The following is an 18,856-nucleotide window of genomic DNA, read 5'->3' as shown; positions in this document are numbered from 1 at the left end:
TCCCAGGAATCTGCTTGACCCAGGGGACAGAGGGAGAGGGGGGTGGGGTGGGCTGGTAGAGGAGAGGTGGAGGAATCCTACCCATCAGAGCAAGATATGCTCAGACCTTTGTAAACGTTGAGAATGAGAATTCTAAATGCTTCTGTAGATGGCGGTAGAGAAAGAATGTTTTTTAGCAGGCTTAGGGTTAGGAAATATGATATTGAAGGTTTGAGGTATTGGTTAGCTCAGGTATTCATTATTTAAATATCCTAAATAAAAGACAAAACATGCAAACGAAGATACACATTGATGGGGAAACATAGACACTAACATACGCTAACATACACACAGAACAACGATGGTGTTGGCATCCTCTTTATTTCCATTGTAGCCAGTAGCTGTATGTGTTTTATTTAAATAAAATAATGAATATACTATTGTCGTTTTTTTAAAGCCCTTTGGGATGAGGTATCAATTTCCCCATCTAGAGTTAGGCATGTTTTCCCAGTTGCACCATAGCTACATTGCACCGCAAAAAAAGAGAGGAAAATTATGCAGAAAACCCATAAGATCCACAACAGCAAAAAAAGATAAACCATATAAATGCACAAACAGACCATATAAATTGACAACAGACAATAGATAAACAGTCTAGGAGGAAAGGTATTGGTCAGCCAACTTGCATGTGCAGTATGGTAGCCACCCAATCTTCATAATGATACACTAACAACCCACCCAATCTCCTATAGTTATTATACCATGCACTAAACATGCACTTCCTCCACTCTCTTGTACATACATACACATGCCAGGTACAATGCATTCAGACAGTATTCAGACCCCTTGACTTTTTCCACATTTTGTTATGTTTACAGCCTTATTCCAAAAGGAAATAAATTGTTCCCCCACCTCATCAATCTACACACACTACCCCATAATGAAGAAGCAAATACAGGTTTTTATATATTTTTTGCAAATGTATTAAAAATGAAAAACTTAAATATCACAATTACATAAGTATTCAGACCCTTTACTCAGTACTTTGTTGAAGCACCTTTGGCAGTGATTACAGCCTCGAGTCTTCTTGGGTATGACGCTACAAGCTTGGCACATCTGTATTTTGGGAGTTTCTCCCATTCTTCACCCATCCTCTCAATCTCTGTCAGGTTGGATGGGGAGCGTCGCTGCACAGCTATTTTCAGGTCTCTACAGAGATGTTCGATCGGGTTCAAGTCCGGGCTCTGGCTGGGCCACTCAAGGACATTCAGAGGCTTGTCCTGAAGCCACTTCTGTATTGTCTTGGCTGTGTGCTTAGGGTCGTTGTCCTGTTGGAAGGTGAAACTTCGCCCCAGCCTGAGGTCCTGTGCACTCTGGAGCAGGTTTTCATCAAGGATCTCTCTGTACTTTCCTCTTTCACTTTCATCTTTCCCTCGATCCTGACTAGTCTCCCAAGTCCCTGCCGCTGAAAAATATCCCCACAGCATGGTGCTGCCACCACCAAGCTTCACTGTAGGGATGGTGCCAGGTTTTCTCCAGACGTGATGCTTGGCATTCAGGCCAAAGAGTTCAATCTCAGTTTCCTCAGACCAGGGAATCTTGTTTCTCCTTTAGGTGCCTTTTGGAAAACTCCAAGCGGGGTGTCATGTGCCTTTTACTGAGGAGAAGCTTCCGTCTGGCCACTCTACCATAAAGGCCTGATAGGTGGAGTGCTTGAGAGATGGTTGTCATTCTGGAAGGTTCTCCCATCTCCAGATAACCTCTGGAGCTCTGTCAGTGACCGTCGGGTTCTTGGTCACCTCTCTGACCAAGGCCCTTCTCTCCCGATTGCTCAGTTTGTCCAGCTCTAGGAAGAGTCTCAGTGGTTCCGAACATCTTCCATTTAAGAATGATGGAGGCCACTGTGTTCTTGGGGACCTTCAATGCTGCAGAAATTTGCTGGTACCCTTCTCCAGATATGTGCCTCGAAACAATCCTGCCTCGGAGCTCTATGAACAATTCCTTTGACCTCATTGCTTGGTTTTTGCTCTGCAATTCACTGTCAACTGTGAGACCTTATCTAGACAGGTGTGTGCTTTTCCAAATTGTGTACAATCAATTGAATTTACCACAGGTGGACTCCAATCAAGTTGTAGAAACATCTCAAGGATGATCAATGAAAGCAGGATGCAACTGAGCTCAATTTAGAGTCTCATTGCAAAGGATCTGAATACTTAGTAAATAAGGTATTTCTGTTTTCTATTTTTAGTACATTTGAATAATGTTTTAAAAAAACATTTTTTTTGTACTTTGTCATTATGGAGTATTGTGTGTAGATTGATGAGGGAAAATGTATTTTATCAATTTTAGTATTAGGCTGTAAACGTAAATAAATGTGGAAAAAGCCAAGGGGTCTGAATTCTTGTGTTTGTGTATGTGTTTATTATGTACTTTAGGGCAGGTCTGTATGGCAGAGGGGGCTTGGAGCTAGTCTGTGTGTTCCACGTAGACAAGTAATACTGCCACAAATAGAATTGAGAACAGCCCCTGTTCTGTAAAACAACTATTTATTCCTCAATAATGCTCCTCCAGTAGTTCCTTTACTCATCACGCAATGAAATATAAATCCTCTTTGGTGTACGTTTCTGGAAGATTCTTCAATTGAAATAATTGAATACGTAAAATACCATTTACAATGCTACAAAAATAAATAAGCATTTGCATCACTACATCAGCATTGAGTTAAACAAAGAAAAGTACAAAATGGTGGTGGAGTTTTGGTTGGAAACGTTGCAGCTGCTGAGCAGTTTGGGAGTCCCTGTGGTTGTGTTGTGGTCTTTTTAAGGTCTTGTCTTCGACCAGGACCCCAAAGTAAGGAGACAGAGCACAGACTCTACATGAAGAGCAGCGATCTTCTTTTGTTGTAAAAAGACAACCAACACCCTCCTCCTACCCCCATCTCTCCATACCCAAACCTTACCAAATCCCAGAATACAAACCTCACCAAATCAACCCCCCCCCCCCCCCACACACACACACACACACGCACACACATACACACACACACAAATTGGTCACAAATCACATCCTTGAAACATCCTGCAGGTGCAGTGGGGTGGTGGAATCCCATTTGACTTTTGAACTTTCACCCCTATCTCCTCTGCCTTTTCACCCCACGGTCCTCGTGTTGGTCTGACAGAGGCTTCCTCCATCCTCTCCACCTTCTCCTTACTCCCTTTTCGCTCTTCCCTTTTTCTGCTGCTTCTGCCCATTTTCCTCTACCTCCTGTAGCTTGATGTAGCCATTGGTTGCCATGGAGACACCGTTAGTGATGGGCTTGGTCGCCTTGTGGGCAGAACGTGGGGTGCGTCGGTAGGTCTGGTAGTAAAAGTTGCCGAATAGGATGATGAAGGTGACGGCGTAGCCAATCAGGGCCCACTGCATCCAGGCAGGGAATGGGCAGCCAGTGTAGAGGGAGTGGCCGGCATGGCCAATGGTCACGTGGAACTGGATCTGTGACGTACACAAAACACACAACAGACCCGACATGCTCAATCCAAATGTAATAATCCCAATATAATCCGTGATGAATGAGTCAGACCACACACTCCAAACAATGGAATATATTTTGACATGCAAAGATGTGTTTCGGTATCAATCACACACTACCTGAACAGCTGTGCTATGGCCACAGCAAGAGGTAGACTTACCATCTGAATAATGGTCAGGTATTTCTTCCACCAGAGGAATTTCTGGATCTTGGGTCCGAAAGCGGCCAGGCCATAGTACCCATACATCAGGACATGGATGGATGAGTTTATTCCTGCTCCGAAGAACGCTGTGAGGTGGTTAAAGGATAAAGGTATTTCCAAGGGGATACAAGTCGGGCTGCTTATGAGTGGCTCTAGCATGCTATTTCAGAACAGTATGATAGTGAAGGGTAGAGATGAACCTGGTGTATCCAGGTGTGAACATTTAATCACCCACCCTACACAAATGCATGAACACACACACACACAATACGCCAATGTACCTCCCAGGTACTCACATTGTCCTCCAGGGACCCACTTGATTCCGATCCACCAGAGGATGAACATGGTGCAGTGATGGTAGACATGGAGGAAGCTGACCTGGTTGATCTTCTTCCTCAGGATGAAGAACACTGTGTCCAGATACTCCACTCCCTTAGAGATGTAGTACCACCACAGAGCCGACGCTATCTGCCAACGGGAAGAGGGAGGGAGTGAGCTTTAACACAAGATTACATCATTGGTGCTCAAAACCATCTGGTTTCAGAGACACGAGTCTCAAAGACAATTTCCTGAAACACTTTAAATAGGATTCTGTAGGTTTCTATGGATTCCACTGGGTTGGGATTATGGAGATCAAAAGGTAGCCACCTTGCTTTTCACACACACTCTCATCATCATGCATCCTCTACACACATATGTATCAAGGACACACACATGTGCATGTAACCTACAGGTGTAGTTTTCAGTGTAAGGTAACACTGACATTGTACTGAAGAGATTATACTGAGATAGAGTGTAGTGTAAGGTGGGACCAGGAGTATTGTAAAAAAAGTTATTTTCACACGTTATTTCAATATCTATTCAATTTGAATGCTCAGATGGTGATTGGATCATCTGCCTAATTTTAAAGTCAGAGTCAACAATGTTAGCGTCAACTCCGTCCATAGGGGATTGGTGATGACAATGAAAGGGGTCAATGATGAATGACATGGCATGTTGGCTTGATACTGTAAAATCTGATAACTGAGATTAACTGAGGGATGTATCAGGCTTGTTGCTGGCTTGTTCCCTATAGGGAAAGTAGAGCTCAACCTCTTGTATGTCAGACTATCTATGGGACAAAGTAGCCTGTCATTATCCATTACCAACCTCCCGCCAACATACTCTCTCTCTGTCGTATCCCTTTGTAATTCACACACACACACACACATACACACACACACACACACACACACACACACACACACACACACACACACAGTGCTCTGAGTGTCACTCTTATCCCTCAGTAATGCCATCATGCCATGGGCGGGGACAGAAGTGGTGAGACCTAATAACTCCTCCCCTTTATGTTAAAGGTCACACCCCCTCTGTCCTGGAATCACCGTAGATCTATCTCTGACATTCTCCTACTCTTCCTCTCTCTTTCTCTTGCACACACACACACACACAAACACACACACACACACACACACACACACACACACACACACACACACACACACACACACACACACACATAGAGTAATAGTCTACAATAAGATTACAGCACGGCTGCTTAGACTTACAGAGAACCACATGCTGCTAAAGCTGGACCTCATTCTACACCTCAAATACAGAGACCCAGCCTGTATCAATAAGAAATGGATAGAAGGCTAACATGTCTGGTCTTTTCTGGCTTATGAACAGAATGACCAGACAAGCTCTCGCTCTTTGTCTTTCCACCAAATCGATTGCAAGAGTGTACAGATGTACTATCTTAATTTGACCAGTTTCTTACAGCAGGAAAATAATGCTGCTGCAGCAAGAAATGTGAATTATTATGTGGATGATAATTCATGGACATTTTAGTAGGTGTTGTTCCATTTTTTGTTTGGGAAATCAAGTCTGAAATGTTTAAGTGGAAATTACAAACTTAAGAAGCCTTTTTAAATCATGAATACAATGTTTTTTTTTGAAAGCTCTCTTGTCATGACTCTCCTGTGGCAATCTGAAGGATCAGGTAACAGTGGGTCCGCTCTACAGCGTGCTCTCTCTCGTAGAGGGGAATGTCATGACTCTCCTGTGACGATCTGATGGATCAGGTAACAGTGGGTCCGCTCTACAGCGTGCTCTCTCTCGTAGAGGGGAATGTCATGACTCTCCTGTGAAGATCTGAAGGATCAGGTAACAGTGGGTCCGCTCTACAGCGTGCTCTCTCTCGTAGAGGGGAATGTCATGACTCTCCTGTGACGATCTGAAGGATCAGGTAACAGTGGGTCCGCTCTACAGCATGCTCTCTCTCGTAGAGGGGAATGTCATAACTCTCCTGTGGCGATCTGAAGGATCAGGTAACAGTGGGTCCGCTCTACAGCATGCTCTCTCTCGTAGAGGGGAATGTCATGACTCTCCTGTGATGATCTGAAGGATCAGGTAACAGTGGGTCCGCTCTACAGCGTGCTCTCTCTCGTAGAGGGGAATGTCATGACTCTCCTGTGAAGATCTGAAGGATCAGGTAACAGTGGGTCCGCTCTACAGCGTGCTCTCTCTCGTAGAGGGGAATGTCATGACTCTCCTGTGATGATCTGAAGGATCAGGTAACAGTGGGTCCGCTCTACAGCGTGCTCTCTCTCGTAGAGGGGAATGTCATGACTCTCCTGTGGCGATCTGAAGGATCAGGTAACAGTGGGTCCGCTCTACAGCGTGCTCTCTCTCGTAGAGGGGAATGTCATGACTCTCCTGTGATGATCTGAAGGATCAGGTAACAGTGGGTCCGCTCTACAGCGTGCTCTCTCTCGTAGAGGGGAATGTCATGACTCTCCTGTGATGATCTGAAGGATCAGGTAACAGTGGGTCCGCTCTACAGCGTGCTCTCTCTCGTAGAGGGGGAGAGCTGGAAGTCGGCTGTTTTATGGTTGTCATAAAATATGCTGCCTCTGTGCTCTGTAGTGTTCGAGGTTGGAATGTAAACTGTGGAACACAGAGAGACGCTTGGACATCAAAAGTTTGAATAATTAACTCCTGTGGCGGGCCGGGTGCAGTGCACGGTGTTTCCTCTGACACATTGGTGCGGCTGGCTTCCGGGTTGGATGGCTGTGTTAAGAAGCAGTGCGGCTTGGTTGGGTTGTGTATCGGAGGACGCATGACTTTCAACCTTCGTCTCTCCCGAGCCCGTACGGGAGTTGTAGCGATTAGACAAGATAGTAGCTACTAAACAATTGGATACCACGAAATTGGGGAGAAAAAGGGGTAAAATGTTAATAAAATAAAAATAGTTGTTTTATTCTGTGACATCACGGAAATAGGACAAGGAGGACGATAAGGATAACGATAAGGATATCTCTGCTTGCGGGTTGGATGGCGCTGTGTTAAGAAGCAGTGCGGCTTGGTTGGGTTGTGTATCGGAGGACGCATGACTTTCAACCTTCGTCTCTCTCGAGCCCGTACGGGAGTTGAAGCGATGAGACAAGATAGACAAGATAGTAGCTACTAAACAATTGGATACCACGAAATTGGGGAGAAAAAGGGCTAAATGTTTTTATTTTTTTTAAGTTGTTTTATTCTGTGACATCACGGAAAGGTAGTAGGACAAGGAGGACGATAAGGAGGACAATAAGGATATCTCTGCTTGTCCACACTTCCCAGTTATGAGGTTTGCATCTAACTGTTGTTAGAATGAATGACTGAGTATAATGGTACTCTTGTGAAGACAACAATGTGATGTTAGCATTCTAAATGAGAATTATTTTCCATTGTAGCTTATCCTCAATCGGTGGTCCCGCCCCAAGTGAACACAGAGATCACTACAGAATAAGAGCAAATCCTAGACATAGAATTACTAGTCTGCAGCTGGAAATTACGTAAGTCTAGTGCGAGAATAACAACAACCGCGGAAGCATCTATTCAATGCAACAACCATCTGTATGCCTGACGTATCCATTACAACAGACACTATCCAGAGCCGCTGAGAAAGCGACAACTACGAAAGACATTGTGACTCCTGGGGAGGTTAAACAGAGACTCTCTGATGAACTGACTCTCCAGCAGACGGACCGGCGATTCCAACAGACAAAACAACAACGACATACGGGCTTAAATATATACATTGAAATTATTTTTGAATGAGCGGCCGTTCAGGTGTTTAGGATTAGCATTTCAATGAATACAATAATCAACTGTGTGTAGTGAATCCATTTTGTCTGTCCCGCTTTTTATCTGTCACCATCTCTTTCCATTATCTACCAAGCCGTCATACCGGTTTAGCCCACTAGGGACTTATCAATGCATTGTGTTAGTAACCAATAACTATATTGTTTGTTTATGTATTTCTGTGATTTGTTTAGTAAATAAATAATTAAGCCAATATGTACATCGCAGATTCAGTTTCGAGACTAGGGTTCGTGCAGATATCCAAGGGTTTGAGACATTCAGTAATGAGAACTGATGAGGTAATAATGATACATTAAAAGAAGACTAATTGATAAGATATGAAAATATCTTAAGAGTCGATTTGGGAAATAGAGACGCTATAAACATTTTCCGGTGGTGCCCCGACTTCCTAGTTAATTAAAGTTGACATGATTAGTTTAATTACGCAATAATAATTACACATAGAATTGATTTGATAAAATAAGTCTTCACATTTAATGATAGTCACAGACACGACACTCTGCAACAACAGAGTGATCAAATTAAGAGAATGTCTGTAGTGTGTCAAGTTTGCTCACCCTGACTTCGTTGACGTCGTTGGAATAGCTGACAGGTTGACATAGGTAGCTGTATCCCGCTGCTCTCGCACCCAGGAGGAGCTGAGGACCACAGGGATACAATGTTAGGGACACAACGTTAAGTACACAATGTTTGGGGTAGTCCCTTTCCTCTAGACCACAGATACACAACACCAGTCCTCAAGGGCCACAGAGACCAATTTACCCCTGGACGTGTGAAAGACATTTCCAGGGAGAAAGGAAAAGCACCAGTACTGTAGCCTTTGAGAATTGGAGTTGTGCCCGAGACCCTGTATCCTCTGTGCCTACAGTTCTAAAAAGACTATATAGATGTAACTGTAGAGGATGTTTGACAGGTGCAGTGCTGGGTATGGTATGGAAGTATGGTATTGAGTTCAGGCAGGGTTGGTATATGGCATGCTACATCATCCATTTGGTGATGGCTCAACCTTGCCCACCAATACATTAACTGGAGCAGGTGTCATATTGCTATCAACTTTAAAGCCCTTTCTAGTCTGTAGACACTGACACTGGGACTGGGAATCATAAAGACCATGGCCTGAAACGAAATGGAACATTTCCTGAATTACTTTTGTTGAAAAAGGAAAGGAGCTGGTTACCTCTTTGGCGATGTAAAAGTTGAGTATCACCATACTGAAGTTGTACACTATAAGGGTCTTCCTGAGCTGGAAAGGCTCGCGATTCTGCATGTACTTAGGCCCCGCCCACAGGAAGAGCAGGTACAGGCAGCTGATGGCCAGGGTGGGGGCGGGCGATGACATCATTGGCCATTTCTCCACCCGCTTGTCTGGAAGAGGGACAGGAGAGGAAAGGGGTAATGTCAGAGCCGGTCATTATAACAGACACTCACATGTAAGACCACATAATGTATGAATGTAAGACTACATAATGTTGCACCAATGGTGTCTTGAGGATATACTCAACTCTAGTTCCATATTGCGCTAATAGTGTATCGTATTGCACACACACACACACACACACACACACACACACACACACACACACACACACACACACACACACACACACACACACACACACACACACACACACACACACACACACACACACACACACTCACTGTTAGTGCACGTAGCCTACAGGTGTAGCTTTCAATGTAAGGTAACACTGACAATGAACTGAAGACAGACTGAGATAGAGTTTAGTGTAGACAGGTGGGACTGGAGTATTGTAAAAATAGTTATTTGAAAAAGTTATTTAAATATCTATTCAATTTGAATGCTGAGACAGTGATTGACCCACACACACAGCATAGGCAGACATATGGACAACCATAGGAGTTACAGTGCTTATGTGTTGTTGGAGGGTGCTGTGTAGGTTAGTCAAATGAAAAGAAGGAGACTTTTTCTAGGTTAGTCAAACAAACATGAAAAAGAACATTCTAACGGTCACATGACACAGTCAACAGTAGTATGTAAAGTACCAGTCAAAAGTGTGGACACACCTACTCATTCAAGGGTTTTTCTTTATTTGGACTATTTTATACACTGTAGAATAATAGTGAAGACATCAAAACGATTAAATAACACATGGAATCATGTGGTACCCAAAAAAGTGTTAACCAAATCAAAATATATTTTATATTTGAGATTCTTCAAAATAGCCACCCTTTGCCTTGATGACAGCTTTGCACACTCTTGACATTCTCTCAGCCAGCCTCACCTGGAATTATTTTCCAACAGTCACATATGCTGAGCATATGCTGCAGCACTCCATCACTCTTCTTCTTGGTCAAATAACCCTTACACAGCCTGGAGGTGTGTTGAGTCATTGTCCTGTTGAAAAACAAATGATAGTCCCACTAAGTGCAAACCAGATGGGATGGTGTATCTCCGCAGAATGCTGTGGAAGCCATGCTGGTTAAGTGTGCCTTGAATTCTAAATAAATCACAGACGGTGTCACCAGCAAAGAACCCCCACACCATTACACCTCCTCCTCCATGCTTCACGGTGTGAACTACACATATGGAGATCATCTGTTCACCTACTCTGCATCTCACTAAGACACGGCAGTTGGAACCAAATATCTCAAATTTGGACTCATCAGACCAAAGGACAGATTTCCACCGGTCTAATGTCCATTGCCCATGTTTCTTGGCCCAAGCAAGTCTCTTCTTCTTATTGGTGTCCTTTAGTAGTGGTTTCATTGCAGCAATTCGACCATGAAGCCCTGATTCATGCAGTCTCCTCTGAACAGTTGATGTTGAGATGTATCTGTTAGTTGAACTCCGTGAAGTATTTATTTGGGCTGCAATTTCTGTGGCTGGTAACTCTAATGAACTTATCCTCTGCAGCAGAGGTAACTCTGGGTCTTCCTTTCCTGTGGCAGTCCTCATGAGAGCCAGTTTCATCATAGCGCTTGATGGTTTTTGCGACTGCACTTGAAGAAACTTTCAAAATTCCAGAAGTTTTACAGATTGACTGACCTTCATGTCTTAAAGTAATGATGGACTGTCGTTTCTCTCTGTTCTGGCAATAATATGGACTTGGTATTTTACCAAACAGGGCTATCTTCTGTATACCATCCCTTCTTTGTCACAACACAACTGATTGGGTCAAACGCATTAAGAAGGAAAGAAATTCCACAAATGAACTTTTAACAAGGCACACCTGATAATTGAAATGCATTCCAGGTGACTACCTCATGAAGCTGGTTGAGAGAATGCCAAGAGGGTGCAAAGCTGTCATCAAGGCAAAGGGCGCCTACTTTGAAGAATCCCAAATATAAAATATATTTTGATTGGTTTAATACTTTTTTGGTTACTACATGATTCCTTACATGTTATTTCATAGTTTTGATGTCTTTACCATTATTCTACAATGTACAATATAGTAAAAAACCCTTGAATGAGTTGGGGTGTCAAAACTTTTGACTGGTACTGTATGTGTGTGTGGTGTACCTGTGTTTATGTGCATGTGTGTGGTTACATTAGCAGACTGACCCTGCTATGTGAGAGAAGAGAGATCAACACTAACTCACCTGCTATAGTAAGGCTCCATCTGTAGAACTCTACCGTGTCATTCATAAAGTGGGTGAGAGCTTCCATGACTGCGTCTGGATTTCCTGCTTATGCTGCAGTGAGAGATAGAGGAGAAACTTCATGACAGACTACTTGAGCTCACTTTTAAGTGAGTTCATCTGGGAAATGGAGCAGGTGTGTTAGCGTAAAGAAAGCTAGACAAGAAATGTAATTAGCCCCTTTAGATAGTTGAAAACCTTAACATAACATTTGGTTCTAATGTAAAGAATGTCACGCTGCTTGTTTAGTGAGTACCACTTTCTCCTGAAATGGCTCAAACCGAGGCTCGAACCCAGGACCTGTGCCTTGCAAGCACGCGTGACTGCCCTCCTGAAGTGTCTTACCAGTCGCCGCCATGCAAAACACTAGCTATCCACTAGTGCAAGTGGGGACACTTCACTCTAAGGAGTAGGTTTCACACATCCCCCATGTGCAGCACTAAGTTTTCATGCTGCCCATCAAGTTCAATAACCTGAGTTTGCCAAACTCTGCAAATGAAATCCAATTGGTAAGAACATTCCCTGGTCTAAACTGTTTGTGCAGGGTTTATTTCCAGCCTCACACTAATTGCACAGATCTGAAAGAGGACTGAACAACTGATCAGTGTTTGTCCAACCATTAATAAGGCGGGGTGCCTCCCCAACCCCCTACACAGCTGTCACTGTGTGACACGAGGCGCTAGCTAGCTGCTGGTAATGCTAACATGCATAAGAGACCTGTGAAAGACCTGGCCGGTCGCTGCCATAAAAGCAGTTTAAGTTCATTACGGAGGATAAGAGATGAGGGATCAATGTTCATAAGAGGGTCTCTCTCTCTCTTTCTGTCTCCACACACATGCCTGTAGGTCTATATGTGTGTGGTTGTTCCATCCCTAGGGTTACCCATTCTGCAACAAGATTAGGAAACAAACACTGATTAAAAAGTTGACAAATGAGTGTGTCACGTTCTGACCTTAGTTCTTTTATTATGTCTTTGTTTTTGTATGGTCAGGGTGTGAGTTGGGTGGGTTGTCTATGTTCTTTATTCTATAATTTGGGATTTTCTGTGTTCGGCCTGCTATGGTTCTCAATCAGAGGCAGCTGTCAATCGTTGTCCCTGATTGAGAATCATACTTAGGTAGTGTCACGAATCCCGCCGACGATGGTGTTTCTTCCTGATCGGGCGGCGCTCGGCGGTCGTCGTCGCCGGCCTACTAGCTGCCATTGATTCCCTTTCTTTTGTTTCTGTTAGTTTGGTCTAATTGGTTACACCTGTTTTGAGTTAAGTTTTGTTTTGTAGGCTATTTAAGGGCACTAGGCCCGCTATTTAAGGGCACTAGGCCCGCTGGCTACCCCCTAATTTCCTGGAGACAGGGGGCTCTTCAGGGGTGGTCAGACGAGTGTTCAGGTAGGTGTATAGGAGTTTCCATCGGTGCCACGATGGTGGAGAGTCCAGACCAGGTTTCCACCGTGCGCATTGCCCCAGAATATGCCGATTTGGCTATCGCTTTTAGTAAGAAAAAGGCGACCAAATTACCACCCCATCGACGGTGGGATTGCGTGATAAACCTCCAGGAGAACGCTGCACTTCCAAGGAGTCACGTGTACCCATTGTCACAGGAGGAGACGTTGGCTATGGAGACATATGTCACGGAAGCTCTGAGACAGGGGTACATTCGGCCCTCCATGTCACCCGTCTCCTCTAGTTTCTTTTTTGTGAGGAAAAAGGAGGGAAGACTGCGTCCGTGCATTGATTATCGAGGTCTCAATTCGATCACAGTGGGATTTAGTTATCCACTACCTCTCATCGCTACGGCGGTGGAATCATTCCACGGAGCGCGTTTCTTCATAAAACTGGACCTCAGGAGCGCGTATAATCTGATGCGTATTCAGGGAGGAGACGAGTGGAAAACAGCGTTTAGTACCACATCAGGCCACTATGAGTACCTCGTCATGCCGTATGGGTTGAATCTCCCTGGTGTGCAAGGTCCTTGGGCGACTGCTGGAGCATGACCTACACGTCAAGGCTGAGAAATGTGTGTTCTCCAAACAAGCCTTTTCCTTCCTGGGTTATTGCATTTCCACCTCGGGGGTGGTGATGGAGTGTGACCTCGTTAACGGCGTGCGTAATTGGCCAACTCCAACCACGGTAAAGGAGGTGCTGCGGTTTTTAGAGTTTGCCAATTACTACCGGAGGTTTATCCAGGGTTTTGGCCAAGTGGCGGCGCCCATTACCTCATTGCTGATGGAGGGGGCGGTGTGTCTACGGTGGTCGGCCAAGGCAGATGGAGCCTTCAACCGGTTGAAGGTGCTGTTTACTGAAGCTCCCGTGTTGGCGCATCCGGACCCTTCGTTAGCATTCATAGTGGAGGTGGATGCGTCCAAGGCTGGGGTTGGAGCCGTGCTGTCACAGCGCTCGGGCATGCCACCGAAGCTCCGTCCCTGCGCTTTCTTTTCTAAGAAGCTGGGTCCGGCGGAGCGGAACTATGATGTGGGGGACCGGGAGTTCCTAGGTATGGTAAAAGCCCTGAAGGTGTGGAGACACTGGCTTGAGGGGGCTAAACACCCTTTCCTCATCTGGACTGACCACCGCAATCTGGAGTATATTCGAGCGGCGAGGAGACTGAATCCACGTCAGGCTAGGTGGGCCATGTTCTTTACACGCTTTAGATTTACGATCTCTTATAGACCAGGTTTCCTTAACACTAGGGCTGACGCGCTGTCCCGTCTCTATGACACCGAGGACCGGTCCAATCGATCCTACTCCCATCCTTCCAGCCTCTTGGCTGGTGGCCCCGGTGGTATGGGAGGTGGACGCGGACATCGAGCGGGCATTGAGGGTTGAACCTGCGCCTTCACAGTGTCCGACCGGTCGTTGGTATGTGCCGCTTGGTGTCCGTGATAAATTCATTTGGTGGGCTCACACACTGCCTTCTTCGGGTCATCCGGGGATTGCGAGGACAGTGCGGGGTCTTAGGGGGAAATACTGGTGGCCCACCTTAGCTAAGGACGTGAAGCTCTGTCTCCTCCTGTTCGGTATGCGCTCAGAGTAAGGCTCCTAGGCATCTGCCTAGAGGGAAGTTACAACCCCTCCCGGTTCCACAACGGCCATGGTCTCATCTCTCGGTAGATTTTCTTACTGATCTTCCCCCATCTCAGGGGAACACTACCGATCTGGTCGTTGTGGAACGGTTCTCTAAGTCCTGCCGTCTCCTCCCATTGCCTGGTCTCCCTACAGCCCTACAGACTGCGGAGGCTCTATTTACCCACGTCTTCCAGCATTACGGGGTTCCGAGGACATCGCATCTGATCGAGGTACCCAGTTCACGTCCCGGGTTTGGAGGGCGTTTATGGAGCGTCTGGGGGTCTCGGTCAGCCTTACCTCTGGTTATCACCCCGAGAGTAATGGGCAGGTGGAGAGAGTAAACCAGGAAGTGGGTAGGTTTCTGAGGTCGTATTGCCAGGACCGGCCAGGAGAGTGGGCGAGGTACGTCCCGTGGGCAGAGTTGGCCCAGAACTCACTCCGTCACTCATCACGAACATATCGCCATTAGAATATGTACTGGGCTACCAGCCGGTCCTGGCTCCGTGGCATCAGAGTCAGACCGAAGCTCCTGCGGTGGAGTAGTGGGTACAGCACTCTAGAGAGACCTGGTGGGCAGTCCAGGATTCTCTCAGGCAGGCCAGGGAACGGCAGAAAAAGAGCGCTGACCGCCACCGCAGTGAGACCCCTGTGTTTGCACCAGGGGACAGGGCCTGGTACTCGACCCGAAACCTGCCCCTCCGCCTGCCCTGCCGGAAGCTGGGGCCGCAGTGTGTGGGGCCATTCAAAGTCCTGAGGAGGATAAACAAGGTGTGTTATAGATTGCAACTTCCCTCTTACTATCGCATTAACCCCTTGTTTCATGTGTCTCTCCTCAGGCCGGTGGTAGTTGGTCCCCTACAAGAAGGTGAGGTACCGGAGGTCCCTCCGCACCCTCTGAACATCGAGGGGTCTCCGGTGTACACAGTACGAGCTATTCTGGACTCGAGACACCGGGTGAGGGGCCTGCAGTACCTCGTGGACAGGGAGGGGTACGGTCCGGAGGAGAGGTGCTGAGTACCGGGGAGGGATCCTACCCTCTTGAGGGATTTCCACCGCCTCCATCCGGATCGCCCTGCGCCTTGCCCCCCGGGTCGTCCTTGAAGCCGGGGTTGGCGCGCTGCGGGAGCCGCGCGTCGGGGGGGTTACTGTCACGAATTCCGCCGAAGATGGTGCCTATTCCTGTTCGGGCGGCGCTCGGTGGTCGTCGTCGCCGGCCTGCTAGCTGCTATTGATTCCCTTTTTTTTCTGTTAGTTTGGTCTAATTGGTTACACCTGTTTTGAGTTCAGTTTTGTTTGTAGGCTATTTAAGGGGACTAGGCCCGCTGGCTATTGTGCGGGCTTGTTCTCTGTTCATGGTGTTGGATTATTTTGTGGTCTCTATTTTCCCGGACAGTTTTCGTCCTGTTTGTTTGGACGGGTTATTTCATGCGCCCTTGTGTTTGGCATGTCCGTTTTCACTGTCTTTGGAATAAAGATCCACGTTTGGAACTAACCTGCTCTCTGCACCTGACTCCTCCATCCACTATTCCTAGAAGCAGTAACAGGTAGCCTGGTTTCACTTTTGAGTTGTGGGTGTTTATTTTCTATTCTGTGTTTTGTTGCACCGTTCAGGACTGTTCGTTTGTCGTGTATTGTTTTTGATTCAGTATTCATTCTTTATTAAATTACAATGAATACTTACCACGCTGGTCCTTGGTCCTCTCTTTCTCCCGACGACAAACGTTAGTGTGCCACTCTAGCATGATTTGAGTTGATGCGTAACATATGAGCTATGGAGAACAACGTTAAATAATTGCAGCATAGGCCTATCCCTATCCATCTTACAACAGGTGTCCATTTATTAATCTATTATTCATCCAGTGGATCAGTTCAATAACAGTCGCCACAGATGAGATTGCAGAGGCCTAAAGATGTTCCTCTTGTTTTTATTACTTTGTTAGTACTTGTATTTGATATTTTATGACATGAAGCACTTTGATACTTTTATTGAAAAGCAATATACAAATAAAGTTAATGTTATATTATTATAATAACATGCACTAAAGAACCATACACTAGAACCATCTCATGTGCATATAGATCATGTTAGGCCTAATGAATTTGTGAAAATATATTGGGAAGTTTGGGTGGACCCTGAAAAAACATATACATTCACTGACAATGGGGGTTTAGTTTTGTTTTCAAAACGGAAGAGGAAAGGAGGGGATGGAAGGAGAAAAAACGTCACCCAGCGAATAGACCCGGTCGCCCATGGAAACGGGCATGATCGCACACAAAGACCCCGGGCGTGTCAGCAGGTTTCGGGCGGAGCACTCAAGAGGCTTAAATCCAATTGATCTACGAGCTTAGATGTAAGTGCAAATGCCGGACGACCCACATTCGCAGGGCGACAGGGGATTGTCAAAATGTGGTTGATTGAACAGGGGAAATTATGTGGTTAACAATTCATACAAAAACTTTAGGACACCCATTCGGACACCCATTCGACACACATTCGTAGGAAAATATAATGAAAATAGTCTCTAAACACTTTATAGACACATCTTATAGGCTGTATCCAGTGCGTTCGTTCCTATGTGCCACCCATCTTATTCTAACAACGTGCTAGTTTCTTTCCGCCAAGTCTATTTACGGGCTACATTATTGCCATCTGTCATGCACGCTCACATAGAAGTTCATCGTTTTTTAAGGAGGAGGGAGTAGGCCAAATGGAATAAAAGTAATGAACGAACGAAACAGAATGTAACGGTTCAATTCCTCAAAGCAGCTCATGACTAATTAAACAAGACTAAGCCTACACTTTCCAAGGTTGTGCACTAATATGTTCCCCAAATGTCCTATATAAAGACTGATAGCCTAAGCACACGGTTTTTATTTCGGTATTAACCACTTCATTATAATGGAGAAAAAATACATATCTACATACCTTTTCGAGATTTAGGTGCGTGTATTGACATCCGGTGCAATGTGATGCCCAACACCTTTAAATTAACGTATTCTGCCGTTATAGCTGTTGATCTCCAACACTGCTGGACAATTCGACATCAACCCCGAATTAGGCAAAAACTACAAAAGGCAAGCGGAAATCATGCATGAGTTCCGTGTTGGGTGCTCAGGCTCATCTTCTCTGTTTTCGATCTTCAGGATACACGACGAGACTGATGGCACTGCGCATGCGGGTATTGCACTCCAGGGACCGCTCCACTGACTGGAAAGACTGTTGGCCCCTTTGCTTGATAGAGATAATCAACTTCCACCCTGTCCCCTTATTCAGCCTCTTCAAGTGATAGGAGAATGGGGAAGCCACTAGAAATGAATCTTAGCAAAAACTTGGCTGAATCCATATAGAATGACAAAGGCTTCTAGTGGCCAAAGGGTCATTTAGCATGTGCAGCGCCATTGAGGGCTTCCACCATTTCAATATAGTCAACTGGGTGGGACTTCCAACCTTATTGACTGATTCCTCCTGATGACCCTGTTGGAGTCATGTCCAACCGGGTCATCAGGATGGATCAGACAATTGTGATGAAGAAAATTGACTACTTCAAAATGGAGATTGCCTTAATGGCGCCGCCCGTGCGCTCAGACGCCATAATGGAAACTAATGGGACGCTTTCTCTATCATTCTCTAGCTGAATCGCAAATCACTCCCTTTCCCTTGGCCCTCCATTTGCAAATTCACGCGTGCCTCTGCCATTTGCACAAGTCTCCCAAAGCTGAAGGAGGGAAAATGATAAGACTCTCAGATAGCCACTTTAACCAAGTATGGGTAATTGCCTACTTGGAGTGTCAGAAAGTCAGCGTTGCAAAAGGAGTGGGTGGATCAACAGCAATGGGTGTAACATCAGTGGGTGGATCAACAGTGATGGGTGTAACATCAGTGGGTTCATCAACAGTGATGGGTGTAACATCAGTGGGTTCATTAACAGCAATGGGTGTAACATCAGTGGGTGGATCAACAGCAATGGGTGTAACATCAGTGTGTGGATCAACAGTGATGGGTGTAACATCAGTGGGTTCATCAACAGTGATGGGTGTAACATCAGTGGGTTCATCAACAGTGATGGGTGTAACATCAGTGTGTGGATCAACAGTGATGGGTGTAACATCAGTGGATTCATCAACAGTGATGGGTGTAACATCAGTGGGTTCATCAACAGCAATGGGTGTAACATCAGTGGGTGGATCAACAGCAATGGGTGTAACATCAGTGTGTGGATCAACAGTGATGGGTGTAACATCAGTGGGTTCATCAACAGTGATGGGTGTAACATCAGTGGGTTCATCAACAGTGATGGGTGTAACATCAGTGTGT

General features: G+C 45.6%; 1 protein-coding gene across 1 annotated transcript; it reads right to left on the bottom strand.

Annotated features, from left to right (window-relative positions):
* Positions 1-2,990: 2,990 nt before the first annotated feature.
* Positions 2,991-17,685, bottom strand: LOC135557687 (very long chain fatty acid elongase 4-like). The gene is made up of 7 exons (XM_064991203.1): positions 17,468-17,685; positions 11,439-11,531; positions 9,037-9,224; positions 8,417-8,497; positions 4,007-4,178; positions 3,669-3,796; positions 2,991-3,471 (listed from the first exon to the last, which is right to left on the bottom strand). The coding sequence occupies exons 2-7, from the start codon at positions 11,503-11,505 to the stop codon at positions 3,187-3,189; spliced, it is 921 nt and encodes a 306-aa protein (XP_064847275.1). The 5' UTR covers positions 11,506-11,531; positions 17,468-17,685; the 3' UTR covers positions 2,991-3,186.
* Between the last annotated feature and the right edge of the window lie 1,171 nt (positions 17,686-18,856).

The sequence above is a fragment of the Oncorhynchus masou genome, chromosome 16, assembly GCF_036934945.1.
Source record: "Oncorhynchus masou masou isolate Uvic2021 chromosome 16, UVic_Omas_1.1, whole genome shotgun sequence".
NCBI lineage: Eukaryota > Metazoa > Chordata > Actinopteri > Salmoniformes > Salmonidae > Oncorhynchus > Oncorhynchus masou.
The sequence above is the reverse complement of the archived record's forward strand: the minus strand, read 5'-3'. Positions and strand labels throughout refer to the sequence as shown.